The sequence below is a fragment of the Meles meles genome, chromosome 7, assembly GCF_922984935.1.
Source record: "Meles meles chromosome 7, mMelMel3.1 paternal haplotype, whole genome shotgun sequence".
NCBI classification, from domain to species: Eukaryota; Metazoa; Chordata; class Mammalia; order Carnivora; family Mustelidae; genus Meles; species Meles meles.
In genome coordinates, this window is record NC_060072.1 from 15,485,672 (window position 1) to 15,508,968 (window position 23,297).

Consider the following 23,297-nt stretch of genomic DNA (forward strand, 5'->3'; position numbering starts at 1 on the left):
CTGCAGCCTAAAAGCAGGCTTTTGAAGAGGAAGCAAGCCAACAGCTTCAAAGGTTATTATTAGTGCCTATCATTTAGAGAACATCTCTCTTTTTGGTTCACATTCACTGAAGTCCCGAAAGAGGCACAAAGTAGGAAATGGTGAATTGTTGGGCTTGGTGTGAATGTGGAGGAAGGAGTCGAGATAAGCCAATGGAGAGGGGATGGGAGGGGTGCTTTTGTGGAGGACAGAAGAGGGGAAGTAGCTCTAGAAAGAACTGGGAATAAGAGAAGTGCTTCTTCGACATTCTTTTCTGTTTCCAAGACAGCTATGCAAATAAGCCCCTTTTAGAGGGGAGGAACGTGTGGCGCTTCAGGCACCCTTTGAGAGCTCCAAGTTGCAGGCGGGTTCACACACAGACTTCCTCCCTGGGCTACAGAAGGGCCACCCCAGCAAGGATGGGAGTCAGTCAACAAGGATGGCAAAGGCAGCGAATAGGGGAGAGAGAGTAAGTATGAATTCTTCTGCTGCCCATCTGTCTTCCCTGACAGTTGGAGAGTGGAGCCCCGGGGGATTAGGTAGGAGGGAGACAGACAGGCTGAAGCCTAGACAGCCTCGAGAAGGGATTCTGACAACAGTGGCTCCTCCCTTTAGTCAAGGGGACCACGGGGAACCATTCTGCTGCTTTGAGTGGGAGCCCGAGGAAAGCAGGGGCAGGCTGTTAGGCCCAAAGCATGCAGAGAGAAACAGTTACTCAGGGATCAAGAGAGACGGCTCCAACTCCTGGTAGGAAGGGTTTCTTTATATGGGAAAGCATGCCTTGTATTGAAACTGCAGCCACTTCCCAGCCCAAGAACAGGTCAGAAAGAGGGAGAAGAGTGGAGATGGTGTCTGGGAACTCAAGGGAGAAGCACCCGGGGCTTTGAACGCATACCAAGGCTTTCATATCCCCAAATCGGATCAGAAACCCTTGAGTGCACCCATGTGCCCAGTACGAGGATCTACAGGGTCCTGTGTGTACGGCAGCCATGGTGAAGCCTCAGGCCTGAGATCATAGCAGGACTTGACCTTGCCCAAGAAAACAAGATCCCAGGTATCACACAGGTAATGTTAATATTATTACAAAACAGTCTTGCATTTTTCCCAAAAGATTGCTTCCCCCTCCTGATAGTCTCCCAAGTAAGCTCCCTACATGCATGTCACCTTGGCTCATGGTGCTCTCCCTGGCCCAGAGGCCCCCTTCTCCCATCCTGTGGCATGCCAGGCTGGTTCTCCTCTCAGGGAATTTGGTCCTACCTGTTCCCGCTGCCTAGAACACTTGTTTCCAGCCCTAGCCCTAAGCTCCTTGCATCGCCTGCCTTTTGAACCTCCTTCAGATCTCAGACGTCATCTCCTCAGAGACTTTTCTGGACATCCTATCTCAAGATGCTAAATGCTCCACGCTCTGCCTCTCAGGTCAGGCCCTTACCATCCTGCTTGTTAGCTGTCTCTTTCCACTGCTTTCTATTCATAAGCTCCTGGCTGGGCTTTGCCATGTTCACTACCATATTCCCAATATCTGGAATGATGCCGGGCATCGCAGCGGCTATCTGGCAACTGAACACCAGGGTGTGACCACTAGAAAGCAGCTTAGGGATCACATACTCCAGGCCGTGTATGCACATGAGAGCCCCAGGACCCGTGAGGTGAAGCACCCTGCCCACAGCCACCTGCAGGCTAACGTGAGGGCTGGCGCGGAAACCCAGGGCTGGGGTAGCGTTTCCCCCCACATCGCTGTGGCACAAAGTAGGCATAACCGGCCATGACTGAATCACATGAGAGAGGAAGACATGCCTGTTTTGGAACATGCCCCATTATACTTTAATGTCTCTGTCCCTCTTGCTCTAAGCCCCCTCCTCTAAGACCCCACGGGGTCTTACAGCGCTGACCAGGCCTCCTCTTGCTCATTCTGACAGAACCTGCCTTGGCTTGGCCTGTGTAGGTAAAATGTCGCCATATGGACTTATGGAGCCTCTTTCCCATAGAGCCCAAGAGAGTGTGGCTTTTGTGCCTAATCCAGGACCCTAGATGCAGCTGTGCCCAGGGGTGGTGTCACAGGCTCAAAAGCGTAATTGCCTGGAAATGAGACTGGCTCAAAATATCTCTAATGGGACAATAAAATCCTGTTACCACAGAATCCAGCATGGAAAAATCTGTCCCGTTAGGTCAGCTAATTGCAAATGAGTCAGTGACTCGTTTTCCCCGTGGTGAAGAGACCATTGAAAGATGAGAGGCTGAAGAGCCCGCTGCCTCAGCCTGCTGATTAAAGCCACCAATGAAGCTTCTATTCAGTCTGGCGGGAGCGGCTGAGGCCGGCCTGTGGCACCCGCCTCACCTTTCACACTTTACATCCGGTTTCGTGCGGGGTCTCAAGCATGCTGGGCACAAACCCTGGGGTCCAGAGAGCTCTGCCCAGAAGAAAGGCGCTTTTTGTTGAGGGCCCATAACAGGAAGTTACCATTTGCTGGCTTAAATCACACGCTGTGGCCACTGATGTTAAGCTGGGGAGAAGTCCCCAGTCCCCGCCCGGTGAGTGAGGTGTGTGAGGGGGGCCTGTGGGCACATGTGCGTGCGTGTACGCGTGCATCAGGGGTCTGACTTTCTGTCAGGTGGCCATCCCAGCTGTGACTGATTCTGGGCCTCTTTGGAATCACATTAGGAAGTTCTATTTTGAGAAACAAGTCCCCACCCCAAGGCTGACTCGCCGCTCCTGCACATGAAGAGGGAAGAATGAGCCCTTTATCCCTGACCCTCAGAAATGGGCTGCTCCTTGAGCAAGGGGTGAAAGGTGGCCTAGTCAGGAGCACAAACTGTTTTCCTATGAAAGGCGGCTCTCACACCACACCGAGGTTCTGCCAGTGGGCCTGCCCCTAGGCAGGCTTCCTCTTGGACTCTTCTGGAAGAGGATGTAGCTCCCTCGCAAAACTTGGCCAGACAAGCCACATCCGCTGAGCTTTTAGGGTCTGGCTTAAATGAGTTAGTACACATGAAGCACTTAGAACTCCCACAAAGTAAGTTTTCAAAATGCGTTAGCTGTTACTAGTATTCTTCTTCGCATCACAGGATCACGGTCCGTTAATGATAGGAAGAGCCTTAGTGACGGACTATCTGGTCCTACCTCTCCTTCCACAGATGCGGGAATCGAGGTCGAGAGAGGGGAAACGATCTGCTTGAGGTCACAGAGCAACTTAGTACCAGAGTGAGGAGCCATTCATTCATTTCGTTTCATGGACAGATACTTAACTGACCACCCACTAAAAGCCACATCTATTCTGAGCCCTGGGGGTATAATGGTCGGGAAGAAAAGATGTGGTCCCTGTCTCCATAGAGCTAGTAGAGCGAGAGAAATAGATATTCTTTAATTACACAAAATATAACAAGTATAGTGTCATGAAAGATGATATACACAAATAGTGTTACCCATGAGCCAGGCCCTGTTCCAATCTTTATCAACTCACTTAACCCTCACAACCCTGAGAAATAAGTACTACAATCCTCCGCATTTTTCAGATAAGGAAATTGATTAGAGGCAGAGCTGGGATTTGAACCCAGGAAGGTGGCTCTGCAGTCACAGATCTTCCACTACTCTGGCTGATTGACTTTTCTCCCCTCTGGCTCAGGATCCTGCTCTCCCGAAGTGGAACACCCTGAGCAGACTGGCCCTGGGCCAGGTGGGGCCACTGGGGATTCTGTGAGAGTTGTGGAATTGGCTGGCAAGGCTGGGCCTTGGCCATGCAGATGAGGGATAAAGCACAGCTTTCCCGTCTACACTAGGGGAATTTCTAGCCCTCCAGCTTCTAGTTGATCAAATGGCTTTTGGGCTCCAGGGCCCAGTGCACATTCATGGCCGCTGAGGGGGCAGAAGTTCCACAAATGTGTGTTGAATGAGGCTCAGAAATATTTTGCAGCCATGTATTTGGTCTGGTTGGTTTTCCCTGTTTGGTCGGGCATGGGAATGGGGCACCTGGGAAGAGGCAGCAGAGACCATCCCTCGTTCACTTAGTTGGATGTGAACAAGTATGGCAGAGTGGCAAGAAGGGTGTTTTTCTGAAATCATTCAAGCCTTACAGCATAAAACCTCCTTCATCGGGACTCACTGATTCAGAAATTACGAGAATTCAAGCAGGACCGGAGGTCTGTGTTTGTTATTACCCAAGAGGAAAGCGTGTGTCATGCAAATAACTAGTACAGATAAGGGCACACACATACTCCAGTTCGAAAACCAAATGGGAGGGGGGGGCGCCTGGGTGGCTCAGTGGGTTAAAGCCTCTGCCTTCAGCTCAGGTCGTGATCCCAGGATTCTGGGATGGAGGGCCGCGTCGGGCTCTCTGCTCAGTGGGGAGCCTGCTTCCCTTCCTCTCTCTCTGCCTACTTGTGATCTCTGTCTGTCAAATAAATAAATAAAATCTTTAAAAAACAAAACCAAACCAAATGGGTTCTGATTATTCCGAGCATACACCCACTGGGGCTGGGACGCAGGATGGCGGCACTTCACGGACAACTGCATGCGCCTTGAAGACAGGCGTTCATTTGCCGAGATTTGTTTCAGTTACTCTAGTGCTGATGACCACCTGCACTCCTTAACCGTGTTCTATAATTGTGGTTTTTCTCCAGTTCAGACTGATCTTTTCCGCAGTGAGTCTGATATAATGAAGTGTGATATTCAGTACTTCGGTACTCATCAGCCCTGCGGTGGGTTTTCCCCTCTCTGCTCAACGTTAAACCAGAGTACCACAGGAAGAAAGAAAGAGGGAGCCCAGGGTATGGGATTCTTCTCTTTGATCCCTTGAAACTGACTGAGAATAGTTGCAGTAACTTCTTGAATTCGCATCTACCCTCCAAAAACACATTGGGGGTAGTGTTCATAGCCCCGGGCTTGGGGTTCAGAGCTGGAGAATCTGCATTTGAGTCTGCTTTGCTACTTACTGGATGCATAAGCTGGGGCAAATTACCTTATGAGGCCGTCTCCTTATCTTTAGAAACTGGAGAAAAATGCCTTCTTCCCCAGGTTGCTATGAGAATTAAGTGAGTCTATGTATTTTCAAGTGTCTAAAACAGGACTTGATGCATAAATGTTAATGAAAAAACAAAGGATTCTTTACGTTGTACTGACCATACCCCCCCAATCAACCGGGGTAGAGAGGTGATATAATTAACTTCTCACCTCACTTAACAAATGGAGGCTAAGGCATAACCCTTCAAGCACAGAGTGTGAGTGTGTGTGTGTGGGGGGGGGGGGGTCAGAGGTTGTCAAAAGGCCTTGTCGAAGGGGCGGAGGGCATGGTGCCGAAGAGGCTGCCCGACCCTGTCACCTCTCACCCCTTGTCTGGATTCAAAGGGCTCCTCCGTGGGCTTTCAATTAGTCCTTGGTCCTTTGATTAAGAGCTGCTATTAAATGATAGTGCTCCGTTCGGGGACTTCTGTGGCTTCCAGAGTGGAGGCTGCAGACCTATCTTTGATCACCAGGGACCACATGGGCCTTTAGGAGACATGGCCATGGCTTTAAAGATATCACCCCTGAAATTTCACGAGGAAGGACGAGGGAGGGAAGAAAGAGGGAGGACAATGATGGGCTCTGTGGCTTAGGACTTTAGCTTCATCTGGCCACTGCTGCTTAGACGACTGTCTCCTACTGGAGCCTGAGCTCTCCAAGGGCAAGTGTGCTTCTGTCCCTTTCTCCACTGTCTGATCAGGGACTGGTGCCCGCTTGCCACACAGCAAGCATCCCACAATCATTTGAGGAGTGAATGAATGAATGAGTGAATGAGTAAAGGCCCCCGTGAGCTGCCTCTGTTCAGTGTGAGCTGGCCTCCAGAGCAGCTCGGAGGCATTTTGCAGATCACAGTGAGGAGCACAGACTCTGCTCCCGAGGGAAGCAGGACCTCAGGAGCTGGCTTCTCTGCGTGACGCAGTTGGGAGACCTATAATGAATGCCCCAGGTGATGGTTTAGTGGAATCAACTTCTTGGCTTGTTTGGGGACTATACTGGGGCTTCCCTTGGTACCGCAGATGGAAATCAAAACAGAGGCCTGTTTGCCCCGAGCGCCCATGTATTGTGGATACAGGCTCCTCGGTGCCTCCCCTCCGAGGCTGGTCCTCGGGCTGGCAGCTGATGCAATCCCGGCCTCCGCCCTCGCTCGGGTCCTGCCATCTCTCTTCTAGACTCCCACAAGCGCTCCGCAGCAGAGCTCCCTGCCTGTACTGGGCCCCTTTCTAGTTTATCCTGAGTACTCCCCGCCTCAAGGAGCGCTCCCATCCTGCCTGCCTGGCTGCCAGCCCCCAGCAGCATGGAGTGAGGGTCCTCTGCACTCCCGTTGCTTGTGTTGCCTCACTTCCTGTCTCACTGGTTCCAGAAACTCTTAGCGAATGCCAGCACAGGAGAGGGGGGCAGAGGGCCACGTGAAGGAGCTTGGACACACGGGGTCACACTGCCTGGGTTCAGATCCTCAGGCAGGAGGTTCTGCACAAACTACCGTGATGATGTGTAAAGTGCTCAGGATGGTGCCTGGCCCATGACAAGTGTTCAGTCAGAGGTAGCTGTGGCTCTTGACAGGTGCCAGGGCCTGTGACCCAAGGACACTAGACTTATTTTTTGGCCTTCGAGTTGCTCTGGGGTCTCCTGCAGGAGTCAGAGAAGTCAGTGATGATAACAGGGTGTGAGGAGGGTTGCCGACAGAGGCGCTATGTGAGTCCAGAACAGTGGGACCTCATAAAGTCCTGGAGGAAGAAAGGGCTGGTGTCAGGAGGCGCCGCAGAGACAAGTGCGGCTCCTGAACAACACGCACAATTCTGGGGAAAGAAAGTCCTACCCTGGGAGAGGAGCATCTGTGAACCACACAGGGGTTGGCATGGCTGGAGGAAATGGGAGTGGGGTGGCTGGTCAGCCACAGAGGCAGGCAAAAGCCCGATGGTAACAAGTCTTAAGAGACATGCCAAGACACATCATAAGGTAACATGTCATAAGAGACAAGAGAACTGAACGTGACTCTGAATGCAATGACATGAAAAGAGGGAGAGTATTCACGGCCCGTCGGGTTTTTTCCAAAAGATTCCTCCAGCTGCAGTCTAGAGGATGGACCAGAGAGGGGCAGGTTCAGTGACACAGAGACCGGTGGGAGGATTTTGTCACCATCTAGCTTAGCCCCGAGCTGAGGCAAGGACAGTGCGGGGTGCAGAGCTGTTGAGGATGTAGAATTGAATAGAACTGGAGACCAGCTGCCTTTGAAGCCAGAGCAACAGGAAGTGTCTGAGACAAGTAGAGGGCCCAACACTGGCGTTAGAGGTGCAACCACAAGTTCCATTCACCACAGGCCACAGAGGGTTGGTTTGGTTTGTTAGACAAGCGAAGAGCCAAAGGAAGTGTGTGGCTTGAGAACAATCTGATAAAGGGTTCATTTCAGGAGCATTCTTCTGGTGAGGTTGTGTGTGTGGATCAGACTGGAAAGGAACAGACGTAAGACCCAGAGACCAGTTAGAATGCTGCCAGGTGACAGTCCTGACAGGACTCGAGGAGGGCCGACACCAGCAAGATGGCCGACCAGTGATCCTGTGTGTGGGCGGCTGCCTGAGACAGGGCAGCAGACATGGTGGCTGACTGGACCATGGGATTAGAGCAGATGGAACCAAAGACAGGTGGTGTGCACCCACGTGGCAAGAGGGAGTGGAGCCTGAACAGTGGCCGAGCACCCACTTCAGTGGGCAGCCACCAAAAGGTGGACATGACCCTGAGGAAAGGATCCTCCCCTCTCCTTGGTGACAGACACACGTGGTATACAGAAGGTACCTATTAACTGTGTTAAATTGACTAGACCTGCCACCCGGTGTCCCGAGGCCTGGGCGGGCCAGCAAGCAAGACCGTGGACTTACCTGTGCGGAGCTCCTGTGGTAAGGGGCGTAGTGCAGCGGGCCAGAGATGGCCGTGTCGTGGGGGAGGGCCGGGTACTGGCTCTGCATGGGGGGAGGATGCTGGCTGCCGTAGCTCCCATAGTTGTAGCTTCCCGTGTATCTGAAACGCAGGAAACACAGTGAAGAGTGGGAGTCAGGGCGCGGATGGCGGATCACTTTCCTGCCTCCAAACATCAACCTCATCTTTTTTTCTTTCCTTTTTGTTCTTCTTTCTTCTTTTCCATTTTTCTCCTTCTTTTTGGTTCTTACCATCGCCACCCTGCTGTGGGTTTAAACTCCCAGGCTGATTTTCCTTCTCTCCTCAGCATACCTCCCTTACCACTCGGAGTGCGCTCAGGGAATGAAAGCCAGCCCAGAGCAAAACATAATTAGGGATGGAAACTTCTACTCCTGTTCTGTTGGGAAGCCCCATATTATAGCCTGAAGTCAAATAGGGAAGAAAGAAGAAACTACTTGGGGATTTATGTTTTGTATCGTCCAGGCCTCTGCTTGCCCGCAGGGGGGCAGGGTGTTGTATGCGAGCTGGCCCCACGGAGGATGCATCATGGGCCACTCACCCAGGTGCCAGAGAGCCTGCCTCTGCCCCTTTCTAGCTGTGGGACCTTTGGGCAACCCACAGACTTGTTTCTCACTTGTGTAAAAATGCTGGCCCTGGTTATTCTGAGGGTCAGATATGTGAAAACCCTCTATAACATAGAAAGTCCTATGAAATACAGGATATTCTTATCACTGTTCTTCTTAACATCTTCTCAGCAAAAACACGGACCTAAGACCACGTGGGTGTTTCTTCTGCCGTTGCCCCAGAATCAAAAGGCTTCCTGAAACCATTTTCAAAGTCTGTTCTAAAGGTGTGGGAAGATACTCTAAGAGGTCCCCTGAGAAAATAAACTCTGCCCACCCCACCAGTCAGGGGGACCTGACCCTGGGGACAGATCTTGGAGTCGGTCAGCCAGTAGCCAGGCCGATGTCCAGCCTCGGGGTTGGCGTCTTGCTGTGTTTTGCTGGGCCACCATGTGGACGACACCTGAGGGGGCCTCCTCCCGTGTCTCCCACAGCTGCTCTGCTGGAAACGCCTCCCAGTACCCGTGTGGCAGTCTCGCCTTCTTGAGAATAAGGGCCCTTTTTAATGTCATGTGGTTTTCAGATGACTGCACATTAGACACTCTAGGATTCGTGTCTTTTGATGAAGACACTGCATGATGACAAGAAGCTCCTTTGCTTCAGGTAACACTTCTTAATGGACTTGTGGTTCATTCATCACAGCAACAACATTTTTTCCCCAACAGAGATTTGGGGAAAAAAATGGGCAAAATCAATGACTTATTTCTTTGGGCACAAAGCACCAATAGAACCCTGAGTCCCCTGAACAACTGCCGCTGTCCAGAGACCTTCAGCCCTCGGGGGGGAAGCCCTCCTCTAATCCAGCCACAGGAGGCCTGGGCCCACCACAAGGCTCTACTGCCTGGGGAAACTGCTGGAAGGGGGTCTTCTGCGGGGCTCTGAAGCAGAAGAGAGGGAAGAATACAGGCTTTGGATGTGACACGACAGATGCTCAGTCTGGGCCCTGCGTCTATCAGCTGTGTGACCCCGAGGGATTGAACTTGAGCCGCCATCTCAGTTTCCGCATCTGGGAAATGGGCTTGCTAATGTCCACCTCCAGTGCCCCGTGGGGACTGCAAGAGTCTGTTATACTCAGGGTGGTGCTGAGTGCCTGCGAAGGATAGCACTCCTCCTGCCCTTTGAGAAAACAGCTGCTAAGTGACCCCAAATGTAAAAGTCCAGTGGCATGTGAGGCAGGTTTCCTACCCGTGCTCCTCTCTGTGCGGATAAACTGGTATCCTGTGTGTGACGGAGGAAGAAGGCACATGGGTACTCCTCATACAGGGCAGCTGTTGGGAGTTTTCCGCTGGGGACCCTGCCGCCGTTGTCACCGTATAGGTCAGAGACCACGTGTATGACTGCATTGCTCCTGCAGAGACAAATTAAGATGTGTAAGTCACTCTCGCAGTTCCTCCATGCCCCATTCTTAGAACACTTTAGTGGCCTCCTCCCATGCTCTTTAAGCTGAAAGTCAAAATCTTTACAGAGCATGTGTCTCTGTCCTAGTTGACCTCATGAGAAGGTTCTCTCTGTTCTCCCTTTGTTCTCTCTGATCTAGCCATAATAGATTTCTTTCATTTTTTTCCCAGAGAACCACAATTCCCAGCATCACAGGGCCTTTGCACATGCTCTTTCTGCTGCCTGAAACTGTATTCTTCCCTTAGTTTCCACTCATTCCTCATATTTCAATAGAGAGAAGCTGTCTTCTAACCCCAGATGGAGTCTGATCCCCTACCACACTCTAGTCTTTCATGGTGCCTACAATAGTTTGTCATCTTACCCCCATTCACGAATGTGATTTACTTAATGCTTATCCCCCCTCAACTAGAAGCTCCATGAGGATAGGGCCTTGTCCATTTGGCCCCTGTTGGAACCCCGGTGCTTGATACAGAGGCTGGTGGCCCAAAATCAATAAACATTTTAAAAAGAAGAAAAGGGAGAGGAAAGAGAGAAGGAAGGAGAGAGGACAAAAGAAAGCTCAGAGAAGCACGGCCAAGTAACTTCTCAACACCCAACTAACCAGGTGTCAGAGAGCCAACAAACTGCTCTAAGCAGCCCTAAGTAGATTATTAGGCTCTGCCTGCCCAGGTCTTTTTGAAGATTATTAGACAGTGACCTTCACGGTGACCTATTCCATACATTTACTAATTCCATTAACTTACTTTTTAATTGGATACCTTTAAAGTGTTAGGGATTGGGAAGGGAAATTGACAAACTTTAAAACCCTCAAGATGCTTAACAATTTTACAAGATGGTTAGACTATAAAAATGGTAATTTAAGAAATCACTAAATGATACACTTGTCGATTTCTGATAAATTTCAAAATGTTGATCTAGTGGAAATAATGAAACCTTTTTTAGGAGATGGGGGGACTAGAATTGAACGGCCCCTTGCAGGCACAGGGAAAATTGAAGAACTGGTTATGGGAGGCCATTCTTAAGGGGAAGTAAAACTTGGTGTTTTAGTTCTGTTTTCTGCAGCAGATCTTTTCTATTCTAACATCCCTGAGAGAAGCTGAAGGAACGTTTGTCATTGAAGGATGCGGTTCCTTCCATCCCAAGGACTTTGCAAATAGTACACAAGTAGCTGAACTGGCGTGGGGCAGGTGGGAGGAGGAGTTGGTGGGCCAGCCCTGTGCCAATCCCAGACAGGTTCACTGAGGGATACTCTGGAAGGCAAGTGAAAATGGAGTCCTACTGTGAACACATTTGTTTATTATTAAAAGAACTCTGTATTGAACTCTGTTGTAAACCGGAGAATCTTTCAGAATGCAAATAGCGCCCCTTTTAAATGAAGGGACAAAGGTTTATTCCAACAGCATGAAGGACACACCATTTATTGCGCATCTAATACAGTCCAGGCACCATGCTAAGTGCCTTACAGATACCCTTAAAATAAATACTACCCCCACTTCACAGATGAGGAAACAGAAGGTTAAATCTGAAAGAACGTAAGAGAGCACGTAGGAATACAAAGGATTCAAGAAAATCATGCGAATGTGGGAGTGAACAAAGAAATTAAAACTGGAGTGAAACAGGAGTGAAGCTAAACATGTCTACTCTAACTCTTTGTAGAGGTGGGCCTTAACCTGGGCTCAGAGGTTTTCCAGGAAACAAGGCCACAGGGAAACCTGACAAGTCAGAAGCCATAAGATAGCAAACAAGCAGCTCAGGAGTCACCTGTGTTTGGAGTTAAGATCAAACAGGAATTTCTTTCAGATGCCCCGTAAAAGGCAACTGGGACTTGCCCCACAGTGTCCCCCACAACACTCTTACAGTGGACTCCACGCTTGGTTCTCAGGATGGTTCCTTAGGTCCGCCCTTCAGGCTAGTGGTGTCACACTCAAGCCCATTTCAGGGAAACTCAGATTGTTAACTTGCCCGAGGTCCCCGTGGGTGGGACCAGTGGGGCTCTGAACCCCAGTCTGGCATAGGCTTTTCATTCTCTCTACCAACTGCCTCTCCGCTCTGGGGTCTAGTCCCGCTGTGTACTGGCTGGAAGATCTTGGGCAAGCCTCTGAAATTTTCTTTCATCATCTGTAAAACAGGCATGATAATTGCTATTTTGCAGAACTGTCGTGAGCGGTAACTGACATGAGCTCGGCACGTGTAAGCTCTCGATGATACTCACACGCTCTTCCCTGTGAATTCATAGGAATTCTTGTATTGGACTTTCTCAGGGATTCCTCTATGTCCCATTTCAGATGACAGGGAAGAAAGACACTTTTCTTGGGTCAGATTCTGTCACCAGGGATGAAATTTGAACAGCAGTAGAAATTGAGCTAATTACACCAAACTTCTAAACATGTTTTTTTCCATAAAATCATAGATGTTCTTATTCACCGGGGTGGCTAAAAGTACCCCTTCCTGGTTTGCACATGTACATCATATACAAGGAGATAATGATTTTAGCAGGCTATATGTTAGGCATCGTTCATAGCAACTGCATGGAGACTGGAAAGACAAAATTCCAAAATGATCATGCCCCAGAAGACTGGATTATGCCCGGCTGCCCTCCTCTGTTTTGTGCTTCATATGAAATTATATTACTGTTATAATTTTTAAAAGGATCCTTTTTATTAAAACGGGTTATCTCTAGGCAGTGCGATTGAGGTAAACTTTTAAAACATTTCTTCATTTTGCTTATCTGTATTTTTTTAGAATGAATGTACACTACCTCTGTGAAAAGAAAAACATTATTAACATATATTAAACAAAATTTTACAACTGGAGCTAGAATTGGAGAGGGGTGGGAAGTACAGGAGAAAAATGAGCCAGCCACAGCAAGCAAGTAATTAACCCTTCAAGCCCCTGGGACCTCGGCAGAGCACTGTGAGGTCTGTGGGTATTTAAAGGAGGCAGCCAAGGAAGCCAAAAGATTTTCTCTTTTTCCACCCCACCCAGCAATAAGAAGACACAGTGATGATAACAGCCATCACTTTAGGGAATGCAGTGGAAGTTACTTTTGTCTGAGCCCCTGGAGTGGAGCAACTGTTCCTTATTTATCTCTGTATCCTCAGCAGAGGGTCTGCCAAATAGTAGGTGTTCAGTAAATCTTCGTTTCATTGAAGTTGTTGTTGAAGGAGTAAATGCTGCTAGAAATAGATGTTATCAAACAAAAAGCTAGTGGAACTCTTGGAAAAATGGGCTCCTGTGGTCTGGGAAACAAAACCCCTAGATGGCCATGTGCCAGCCATCGAACAGACCCACTCAAGCAGGCTTTAGCAGAGTAACACCTACTGGCTCGGGTGAGAAACCCTTTTTGCCTGGGGACTAGAAAAGAACACCCCTTACATTTCCTGTCCTATCAGTGGGGCCTCCAGTGAGAACGGTGGCTGCTGCTCTTTTTAGGAAACTAATAAAAGAAAATGTGTGTGGTTCACAGTTTGTGCTTAATTTTTAAGACCGCTCTCATGCTTTTTATTTTTGGGCAAGACAATAACAAACCTTCCCTATGTGCCTAATTACACATCTTTCTCTTATTCTTCCCTCCCTACACACCCATCCTTAGTTCAAAGTCTGAGGATCATGGAGAAAATCCCCTGGGCTTTGAGAATCCATAAAGATCCCAAAAGATCCAAGAATCCTATAAAGGTAAGTTTTGTCTATGTTCTAGTATTAAAACTGCGGGAGAGGAAGATTGTCCTTCCTTCCCATCCCTGAGTTTTTGTTACTGTTGTAGATTCTCCTGGAGGGGATTTTAAACAGAGGCTAGGAAGAGGGCTTGGAATAAAACAGGCAGTCAGGAATAACCTGTTGAATAAATGAAGGAATGAATTATTAATCATCCAACATAAACCAGACCTCAAGCTACTTTCTTTTTAATACATTAACTCACTGAATTTTGGCAATAACATTTTGAGGTAGGTGGTATAATCTCCTTTTCGCAGGTGAGACAACTGTGGCCCGAGACTTACTCAGATTTGAACCCAGATCCTGCCCAACTCCAAAGCCTTTCCACAACAGCTGTGGCTTCAGTTGAATGTGTCTTTGAATCCCTGGAGATCTCGTTAAGAGACACATTCTGATTCAGCAGGTTGGGAGCTGAGCCAGCAATTCTGCATTTATAACAAGCTTCTAAATGTTGGTAATGCTCTTGGTCGGTGGACCACACTCTGAGTAGCAAGGTTCTCTAAGCCACTGCCTCCTATCATGCACGCTGCGTGTAGCGGGCCCGTCAAGATCAGAGGTTGTAAGGATCTGGTACAGACTTGAGGAAATTCAGGTTACTTTTCAGGCTACCTGGCCGTAGCCTTCCCTCAGATCTTGACCTAAACTGTTGGGACCTTTTCCCCCTGCAAGGATTCTATGAACCATCACAGATGTTGCTCAGGTTTTGATCTAACCTAAGCCTTTTGTTAGTACCTTCCTGAGAAATAAGCTCCCTTAAGTGTGTCTAGATTCCAGAGCTGTCTAGACAGTAGCCACAGGCCACAGATGGCTCTTTAAATTTAAACTAATTAAAACAAAATACAATAAAAAAAAAATTCAGTTCCTTAATTGCACTAGCCACCTTTCAAGTGCTCAGTAGCCCTGTGTGCTCAGTGTCTACTGCTTTGGACAGCTCAGATAAAAAAATAAAGTTGCCATCATCACAGAAAATTCTGTTTGAACGGTGTCCTCTCACAGCATTTGCTATGAAGCAAACATTTGGTATAACCTTCAAGACTGTGACAGGAAAAAACTTCATAGGTATATTTACCCACCGGCTACCCGTCCTCCAGGGAATAGTGCTTAAGGAGAACACTTGCTCAAGTTGAAAACGTCATCTGTTCGGGTGACTTTATCGGTAGCTCCCTGGCCAAAATCTCATTGACAGAGCCGACCGGGATCCTTTCCCAAGAGAGATGCTGGTTCCGCAGCTTCCCGGGCTGCCACTGTCCGCTCATGCGACAGTGAGGAGTCAGTCCTCACGATGACAGGCTCTTCTCTGCTTCAGGCCTGTGTCCATGCTATTCCCTATGACCTAGAATGATCTTTCCCTCTCCCCAGACTTTATGTGGCTGACCCTTTCTGATATTATGGGGCTTGGATAAATGCTACCTCCTCGGAGAGGCCTCCTCTGACCATTTCCTAGCACACTCTTATTCTCGTTATGAGCGTTTGAAATGGTTTATTGACCTGGTAGTTTACTTCTGTATTGAATCCCCTTACCCACTAGGATTTAAGTATCAGAAGGCGGCGACTCTGCCCCTTCTTATCACTCTGTGCCCCCAGGACACGGCACAGACTAGGCCCAGAAGAGGTCAACAGGAGAATGAACGAGCAACTCCAGAGGCCCCAGCACCAAGGCAAGACCCGATGAAGTGAAGTCAAGAAGAGATTCAACAATTTGTTTTCAGTCCCAGCTTATGTTTCCTAATTCCATTCCTTTCGACAGCGGAAGCAGCGGGGCTGGAGGAGGAGGCCTTCATGGGCAGGGACAACTCGAGGATGTGTCAGTGAGTCATCGTGGGCTCTGGGGCAGGGCCGCGGTGGCCCCCGTGGCCCACTCCTTTTAGCTCCCCTCGGAATAACTGAGCTTTTGTTATTTGGAAAGAGTAGGGGCCAGTTAGCTTTGTTACATCCTCAACCGGCGGAGAGCAAATGCAGCTGGGCAGGCCAGATGTTCTACAGCTCAGGCCATTTGTAAGGAGTCTGCCTTTATTTCTATAGGGATCCTAGAATCTCGGTGATTTAATTTGCCGGTTTTGTGGCACAGGGAAACCATGGTGGGAAGGTGAAAACATGCGTTTAATAGTTAACTTTTATTGTCATTGCTAAAGGAGGGAATACTTCAAATGACATCATAAACCAGGTCTTCGAGCCCTTCCGAGGCCTCAGCAGGATGGAGTAGGAGCTTTACAGTTTGCATTAAATGACATTAAAGAATTGCAGCCCAATGTCATGTTAAGTGGGCTGGTTGGTTTGGCACCACCTGCCACGCTCCTGAGGAGGAAAAGAGCCAGTTTCCCTCAACAAAAATGAAGGTTTCTGACCTTTGCTAGGCCAAGAGTGAGGCGGCAAGCTCACAAAGTTAGGGAAGAAAACAGATAAATGGGTTAGATTTTTACCTTGTGGAAATCCGTTGAAATGGAATCCTTTACCCAGTCACCTATCATGGCCTTGCCATAGACTTGAACGTGCCCAATAAAAATCAGCCAGTATCGGGTTCCACGTTAGGTGCCCCATATTCCTTTCCTTTCACTTTCTTCCACACCCCCCTCCACCCCTTTAAAAACAATTGATGAAAACAGTCCTAAGAAAACACATTTAGAAATACATGTAGGTACGGACATAGAATGACACAAAGCCATAGATAAGCAGAGTGGCTGTTTTCCTAGTAAGTCATAACTCATTATCTATAATAAAGGACTTTGTATTCACTAGAGCTTGTACCAAAGGATGCCGAAAGATTATGTGCAATGAATTAATTTTCTCCTTGTGCTCACCAAGCGGACATAATACTGTTCTCTTTTTCACAGCTGAAAAATGGGGAAGTGTCCATCAAAAGTGAGACACTGATATGTGGAAGAATTGCAGACACCTGATTGGCCTTGACTCTGACTCAAACTTGATAATACGTACAACATCTGAGTGTTGATATCTAGAAAATGCTAGAGACCCAGCAAAATAACTAGATCACTTGAAATTTCACTTAATGTATTAGTAAACTGTTTTTAGCAGGGGTGGTTTGTTTTGTTTAATTTTCCTCACTTCTTTATTTCTTACTTTCTGGTTTGGGGTTGTTTTTTTTTTTTAAATGCTTTTTCTTTCCCTTTTTTTTTTTAAATTGTTAATCACTTCAGATACTTTCTAGAAAGTCATGGTATATAAATCAGCCAGTAATTTTAAGACAAAAATAAAAATTAACTGGGCATGAAGACCATATGTTGAGTTAACTTAAAAAAAATAAAGAAACATGGGGAATGCATTTTATAAGATACACAATAATTGTTTTCCAATTCACAATATTGGTCAATGGAATATTTGCCCAAATCTCCAAATTTAAGAAACCCACCACAGTACATTTCCTAATACTTTGGTGTATATCAGGGATACATGTGTTTTATAATGCAATATCTATAAAACCATCCGTGTTGTTAGGAAATTATGTTTATGTCTCCTCCAAGACCATGACCCACTTGCATGCCAAGATCCAGTCTAATTTAGCCGTGGGATATTTCAAAAGTGGTGCTTGAGAAAAATATTACACATAGTTTTATCTAGGATGACATTTTTAATGCCCCCTGGAGATGTCTAAGAACAAAGCAGGAATGTGCCAAAATCTTCAAAGGTTACGATCATCTGAAGAGAACCTGTTTCACATTTGTATTTCTAAGAAGCTACTTTTATGACTCTTGAACACATTGTGCAGAAATCTCTGAACACATTTATGATATTCCTGTGGGTCTGACGATCACACCTGCCGCACCTCGAGGCCTCCACAGTGCTGTGAGGAAAGCCAGGCAGACCCACTAGCCGGACGAGAATTATGAAGAGATTCTGGACATACCACCTTCGCAGCCCTCCTGTCCCCTTCTTGCCTCACAGTCTCCTGGCTGGACGAGCTGCCGTGCTGCCGAAGAGCTCCCCCCACAAACCACTTCTGCTCCACAACGCACGACTGTCTGGTGCGCATGGTTTCCCTGTTTATTTTATTTTCACGGTAAGGACGTTGTCACCGATCGGCTCACGTGCGTCTCCCGGGGCGGTCGGCGTGAGGCTGAGAGCCCTTCTTACTGACCTGGCTCCTGCCTTGCCCCATGCTCTGGCCTGGGAAGGACCTCCGAGTGGCTGAAGAGCTGTGAACAGGGCTCGAGTTCTCTCCCCGTGACTCAGGTGGTTCTTTCCCCTACGGCTCCTCTTCCCAAGCCTCCTAAGCAGAAACTGCAACAGCCCACGACGGAGAGAAAATGGGATGGATGAGGGAGGAGGCGTGTTTTTCCTCCTTAAAGTGGAGACAAAGCACAATTCCAGGTGCATCCATGTAAACACGTATGTGATGGCGGAATGTAAATTCCCACGGAAGGTGAGGGCGCTTTCCGGCCGCATACCCAAAGCAAAATCAAAGCTCTATCTAATGCCAGTTTCTGACCCCCTTCCTTCGCAATGCACTGAAGAATCCAGTCTCCTTAGCCGTCCCTGACAAAGGACGTTGAGTTCCTTGGCAAGTTTCCGCCCCTGGCACAGTGCACACGAGGGCAGGCACCTGATAGGCTCCTAAGCACCTGCTCGTTCCCTGAGTAGCGCTAGTTCTGGAGGAGGAGGAGACTCGAGGGAAGGAATTAATGGAAGATTCCTAGGATATATACTTTAGCTTCTCTGAAAAGGACATGCTGTCTCTTGCCTCCAGGTCTTTGTACTAATGCTTCCTCCCTCTGCCCAGACCACCTGCTCGCGCATTATCCAGTCTTCACAGACCCTCCAGATACATGGCTTCCTTTGGGCTCCTCCCTTCCCTGCTCCAAAATCAGCCCAAGTTAGCACCCATCAGATCCCGAACCTCTAAATAACATCGTCCCAGGAGGCAAGGATCTGAAGTGCTTAGTACATAGAAGCCACTGGAGAAAAATTTATTGGATAAATGGGTAGATAAACGGATGGACCCGTAAACAAATGAATGGGTAAAACACAACATCCTAAATAGGGCAATCTCACCCTATTTATTTGGTCTTCAAAACCATGCGATTTAGTCCCTAGTCTATCCTCAAAATAATTCTAAGTAGAACTCAGATATAAGTAAGCTCAAGCATGCTGTGAGGGTCTGGAGGAAAATGCAAACCTGGAGCGTGAGGGAAATGGAGACGACAGGGATTTCCTCAGGGGCAGGGGGAGCGGGGTGAGCAGCGACTGGAGAACGAGCCTGCTCACAGGCCTGAGTGTGAGGTGCGGGGTGGTGGACTTGGCCCCTGCACTTGGGAGGGAAACTAGTGCAGTGGGCAGCAAGAAAGTGGACAGACAAAAGGGGAGGCAGGCCACCAGCTTGAGAATCCGCTCGATGTCCGCAAGAGGTGGGGAAGGCCTGAACACACGGTGACGGTGGGATGGGAAGAAACAGGTCCGTCCAAGCAGCCTTCGTTTCCCAGCTGCTCTCTGCAGTTACCTGAGCCCCTGTGACTGAGTCCTCGCTGGGGGGATGGGAATGGAAGGGACAAGCAAGCACCCCCTGCAGGCCAGGAAGGTGCAAGCTTTGAGAGCGTGCGCTCTCCTCTCCCCACCCACCTTCTCTTTCCATCAGCTGGTCGCAGACTTGACAAGCCCAAAGGCAGTGGGCCTCTAGCTGGTGTGCATCCGAATCACCTGGAGGCGTGTTGAGCAAATCTGTGGGCCTCACCCCTAGAGTTTCTGATTCAGAAGGTCTGTGACAGGACCTGATAACGAGCATTTCTAAGACGTTCCCAGGAGAAGATAGGACTGCTGGTCCACAGACCGCACTTTCAGAACCACTGCCTTGCAGTGCCGTGCAACCTAATACCAAAAGACCCAGTGTTTCCAAATGGTTGCATTCGAGAGGGCCTCCTCTCTGACCTGAACACCCTGCCAGGACTGTCTGTAAGCACGAAATCGCTCTCTCCTGTGTTAACTCCGTACCTTTTGGATCTGTTTTGTTACAGTGGCTTAGCCTAACCTAACGAATACAGAAGCTGAGGGAAAGAGTTGAAGCCGATTTCCAGATTTCGATTTAGGTAACGGGGAGAATAGTTAAGGTTTGGAAGGAAAGATGACGAATGGATCATCACAGTCTTAGAAGCCCTCCACTCTGCAAGGACTGGTCCTTCGGCTGGCCCAGCCCGACCCAGGGCCCATCTAGCAGAAGGTCTTCTCTGCCTTTCATTCCTCTCCTGTCAGTTCTCTGTCAGCTTCTAAGACTGCCTTGCATGTCCCCTCTCTCCTGCAGGTTTCCCTCCTGCCTGCCAGAGTTCAGGTGGGAAGGGAGCGGACCACTGCTTCCTCTGGCCTCCAGAGCTTCCCCGCAGCCCCAACCTTCTAGGCATTAATCACAGTAAGCCCTTCTATCTGGATCAAACCTCATTGTTAGCAAAGTGCTCTTGGCTTTCGTACGTCCTCTGATCCCACAGCAGCCACATGAGCTGCTCTGGAGGCACATGCACGCATGTGCACGGACGCACGCCACCGCCACAGTCTCGTTTCCACAAGTCTCGTGAGCAATGTCTTAAGGACATTTGTTGAATGGCTGAGTGAGTGCGGTGCCCGGAACAAGGGACTTAAGGTTTGTGACCCTTCACTTCTCCGCCACAAGCTTGCCGTGTTATCGTGAGACAACTACCCCAGTGACACCGGACCTTAGCAACTAGTTATTATTATCCTCGTATCACCTCCTCTCTATTTTCCGAACCGTGTCTTGGCATTCGAGGTCCTTCAGGACGCGACCGCAGCTTACAGGTCCAGCCTCCCAGGATGCCTTCGCGGATCTCCTACTGAAAAGTTTCCCGTGCCCTGAGAAAGCCTCACACGCCCCCAGCCCTGTGCATCTGTTCGCACCGCCCTCTGTCTAGAAGGCCCTTCTGCTCCGCCGTCCACAGTTAAAGTGAAGAGCCACTCCTGTGTGTGGTCCTCCTCGGGGCCTCCCACCAGAGGGAGTCTCGGCTTCCTGGGGAGCCCCAGAGCACCAGCCTGCACCTTGCTTACTGCCCCCGCCTTGCCATGGCTGACATGTCTTAGCATATGGCTTCCTGGCTGCCCCACTTTCCAGAGATGCCGCTCAATTTCTGGTTCAGAGAGCTCCCTTTCTTGTTTTTAAGAAAGAATGGCTGTGTATTAATTTATGTCATATCATTCTCACCATTTCAGTGGCTTGGTTGGGGAGGGTGGCAGTTATCATGTACTCCATCTGCCAACTTGAAAACAGAAGCAAGAAGAATATGTACCTACAAATAAATGAGTAACTGCGAGGCATCTGTAAATCCAGGCAAATGCTTGGCATTTTGGGGGGAAGAACGTTTTTCCAGAAAGCTCTGGCTTTAAGTACCAACTCCGCACTCAGAGCCTGCGGGAGGCCTTTCGTTACCTGTGGTGCTGAGGCCAGTGTACTCAGGGGACGGGTTGCTGACCGGGGAGGACGGAGGTGGCGCTTCCACGGATGCGGCGGATTTTGCTGGCGAAAACGATGGCACTGGGGAAGGGGTCGGCGGGGCGGCCTCTGTCAGGACAATCTCTTCTCGGACTTCTGCTACGGGTAGAGAAAGGATGGGTCCTCAGAACAAAAGGTCAGGGCAAGTTGTCTTTAAAGGACTTTAACAATTGGAATATTCTTTCTCATCTGTGTCATGTCACCCCCTGCTTCAAGCCCTCTGATGATTTGGGCACCACCATCATGGCGGGCAAGACAATTCCACACACGCGCATGCCCACTCTAAAGAAGAAGAAGACATCATTGGTTTCACACCACTTGGCCTGCCAACTACAGTTAAATTCTTGGGAAGACAGAGCTGAAGAAACACAGAACATGGAAGTAAGGATACAAATCAAGTTGCCAAGTAGGGAAATTCCCAGGGAAATGCCAGCTTACCAGTGCTTCCTTCTCCCTTCATGGCTCGCATGAGCTCATTGGCACGCTCCTGACAGTGCAGGGATTCTAACAGGTAGAGCACGTAGTCATCAAACATCAGGTGAATTAAGTGAAAAGACCCTGGTGAGAGAAGATCCGAACAGAAAGGTAAGTCAGGGCAGCTCAGGTACACCCCTCCACCTGCTCAGCAGTCCGTGTTACACTGGGCTCCAACGCTCCGTTCAAGTCTCTCATTCCCCGCTCCATAATCCTCTCTGCATGGTCAAAAGTTGCTCCTCTTTGCTGTGTCCTCAGCCTAGGCTAGTGCTTGACATCAGGTAAGTGTCACTAACACTTTGTAGCAAGCGAGTCTTTTCCTTGCTCAATCTGGCCCTCGCAGAGTCACTGGCCTTACCCTCATCTGGGCACCATTCACTTTGTTCAAAAATCTTTCATTTTTTTTTTATTTTTTTTTCCATTTTATTTATTTTTTCAGCATAACAGTATTCATTCTTTTTGCACAACACCCAGTGCTCCATGCAAAACGTGCCCTCCCCATTACCCACCACCTGTTCCCCCAACCTCCCACCCTTGACCCTTCAAAACCCTCAGGTTGCCCCAACCTCCCACCCCTGACCCTTCAAAACCCTCAGGTTGTTTTTCAGAGTCCATAGTCTCTTATGGTTCGCCTCCCCTCCCCAATGTCCATAGCCCGCTCCCCCTCTCCCAATCCCACCTCCCCCCAGCAACCCCCAGTTTGTTTTGTGAGATTAAGAGTCATTTATGGTTTGTCTCCCTCCCAATCCCATCTTGTTTCATTTATTCTTCTCCTATCCCCCTACCCCCCCATGTTGCTTCTCCATGTCCTCATATCAGGGAGATCATATGATAGTTGTCTTTCTCCGATTGACTTATTTCACTAAGCATGATACGCTCTAGTTCCATCCACGTCGTCGCAAATGGCAAGATTTCATTTCTTTTGATGGCTGCATAGTATTCCATTGTGTATATATACCACATCTTCTTTATCCATTCATCTGTTGATGGACATCTAGGTTCTTTCCATAGTTTGGCTATTGTAGACATTGCTGCTATAAACATTCAGGTACACGTGCCCCTTCGGATCACTATGTTTGTATCTTTAGGGTAAATACCCAGTAGTGCAATTGCTGGGTCATAGGGTAGCTCTATTTTCAACATTTTGAGGAACCTCCATGCTGTTTTCCAGAGTGGTTGCACCAGCTTGCATTCCCACCAACAGTGGAGGAGGGTTCCCCTTTCTCCACATCCTCGCCAGCATCTGTCATTTCCTGACTTGTTAATTTTAGCCATTCTGACTGGTGTGAGGTGATATCTCATTGTGGTTTTGATTTGTATTTCCCTGATGCCGAGTGATGTGGAGCACTTTTTCATGTGTCTGTTGGCCATCTGGATGTCTTCTTTGCAGAAATGTCTGTTCATGTCCTCTGCCCATTTCTTGATTGGATTGTTTGTTCTTTGGGTGTTGAGTTTGCTAAGTTCCTTATAGATTTTGGATACTAGCCCTTTATCTGATATGTCGTTTGTAAATATCTTCTCCCATTCTGTCAGTTGTCTTTTGGTTTTGTGAACTGTTTCCTTTGCTGTGCAAAAGCTTTTGATCTTGATGAAATCCCAATAGTTCATTTTTGCCCTTGCTTCCCTTGCCTTTGCCGTTGTTCCTAGGAAGATGTTGCTACGGCTGAGGTCGAAGAGGTTGCTGCCTGCATTCTCCTCAAGGATTTTGATGGATTCCTTTCTCACA

General features: G+C 48.7%; 1 protein-coding gene across 2 annotated transcripts in view; it reads right to left on the minus strand.

The window, feature by feature from the left end:
* RFX4 (regulatory factor X4) overlaps nucleotides 1-23,297 on the minus strand; it is a 162,680-nt gene that overhangs the window by 2,078 nt on the left and 137,305 nt on the right. The window contains exons 14-17 of one of the 2 annotated variants that reach the window (XM_046010817.1): nucleotides 21,536-21,655; nucleotides 21,035-21,193; nucleotides 9,730-9,892; nucleotides 7,885-8,023 (exon numbers count right to left, since the gene is read on the minus strand). In XM_046010817.1, coding sequence (XP_045866773.1) covers nucleotides 7,885-8,023; nucleotides 9,730-9,892; nucleotides 21,035-21,193; nucleotides 21,536-21,655 — 581 coding nt within the window. Of the gene's footprint in view, nucleotides 1-7,884; nucleotides 8,024-9,729; nucleotides 9,893-21,034; nucleotides 21,197-21,535; nucleotides 21,656-23,297 lie in introns of both variants that reach the window. The other variant, XM_046010816.1, reaches the window with a different exon arrangement.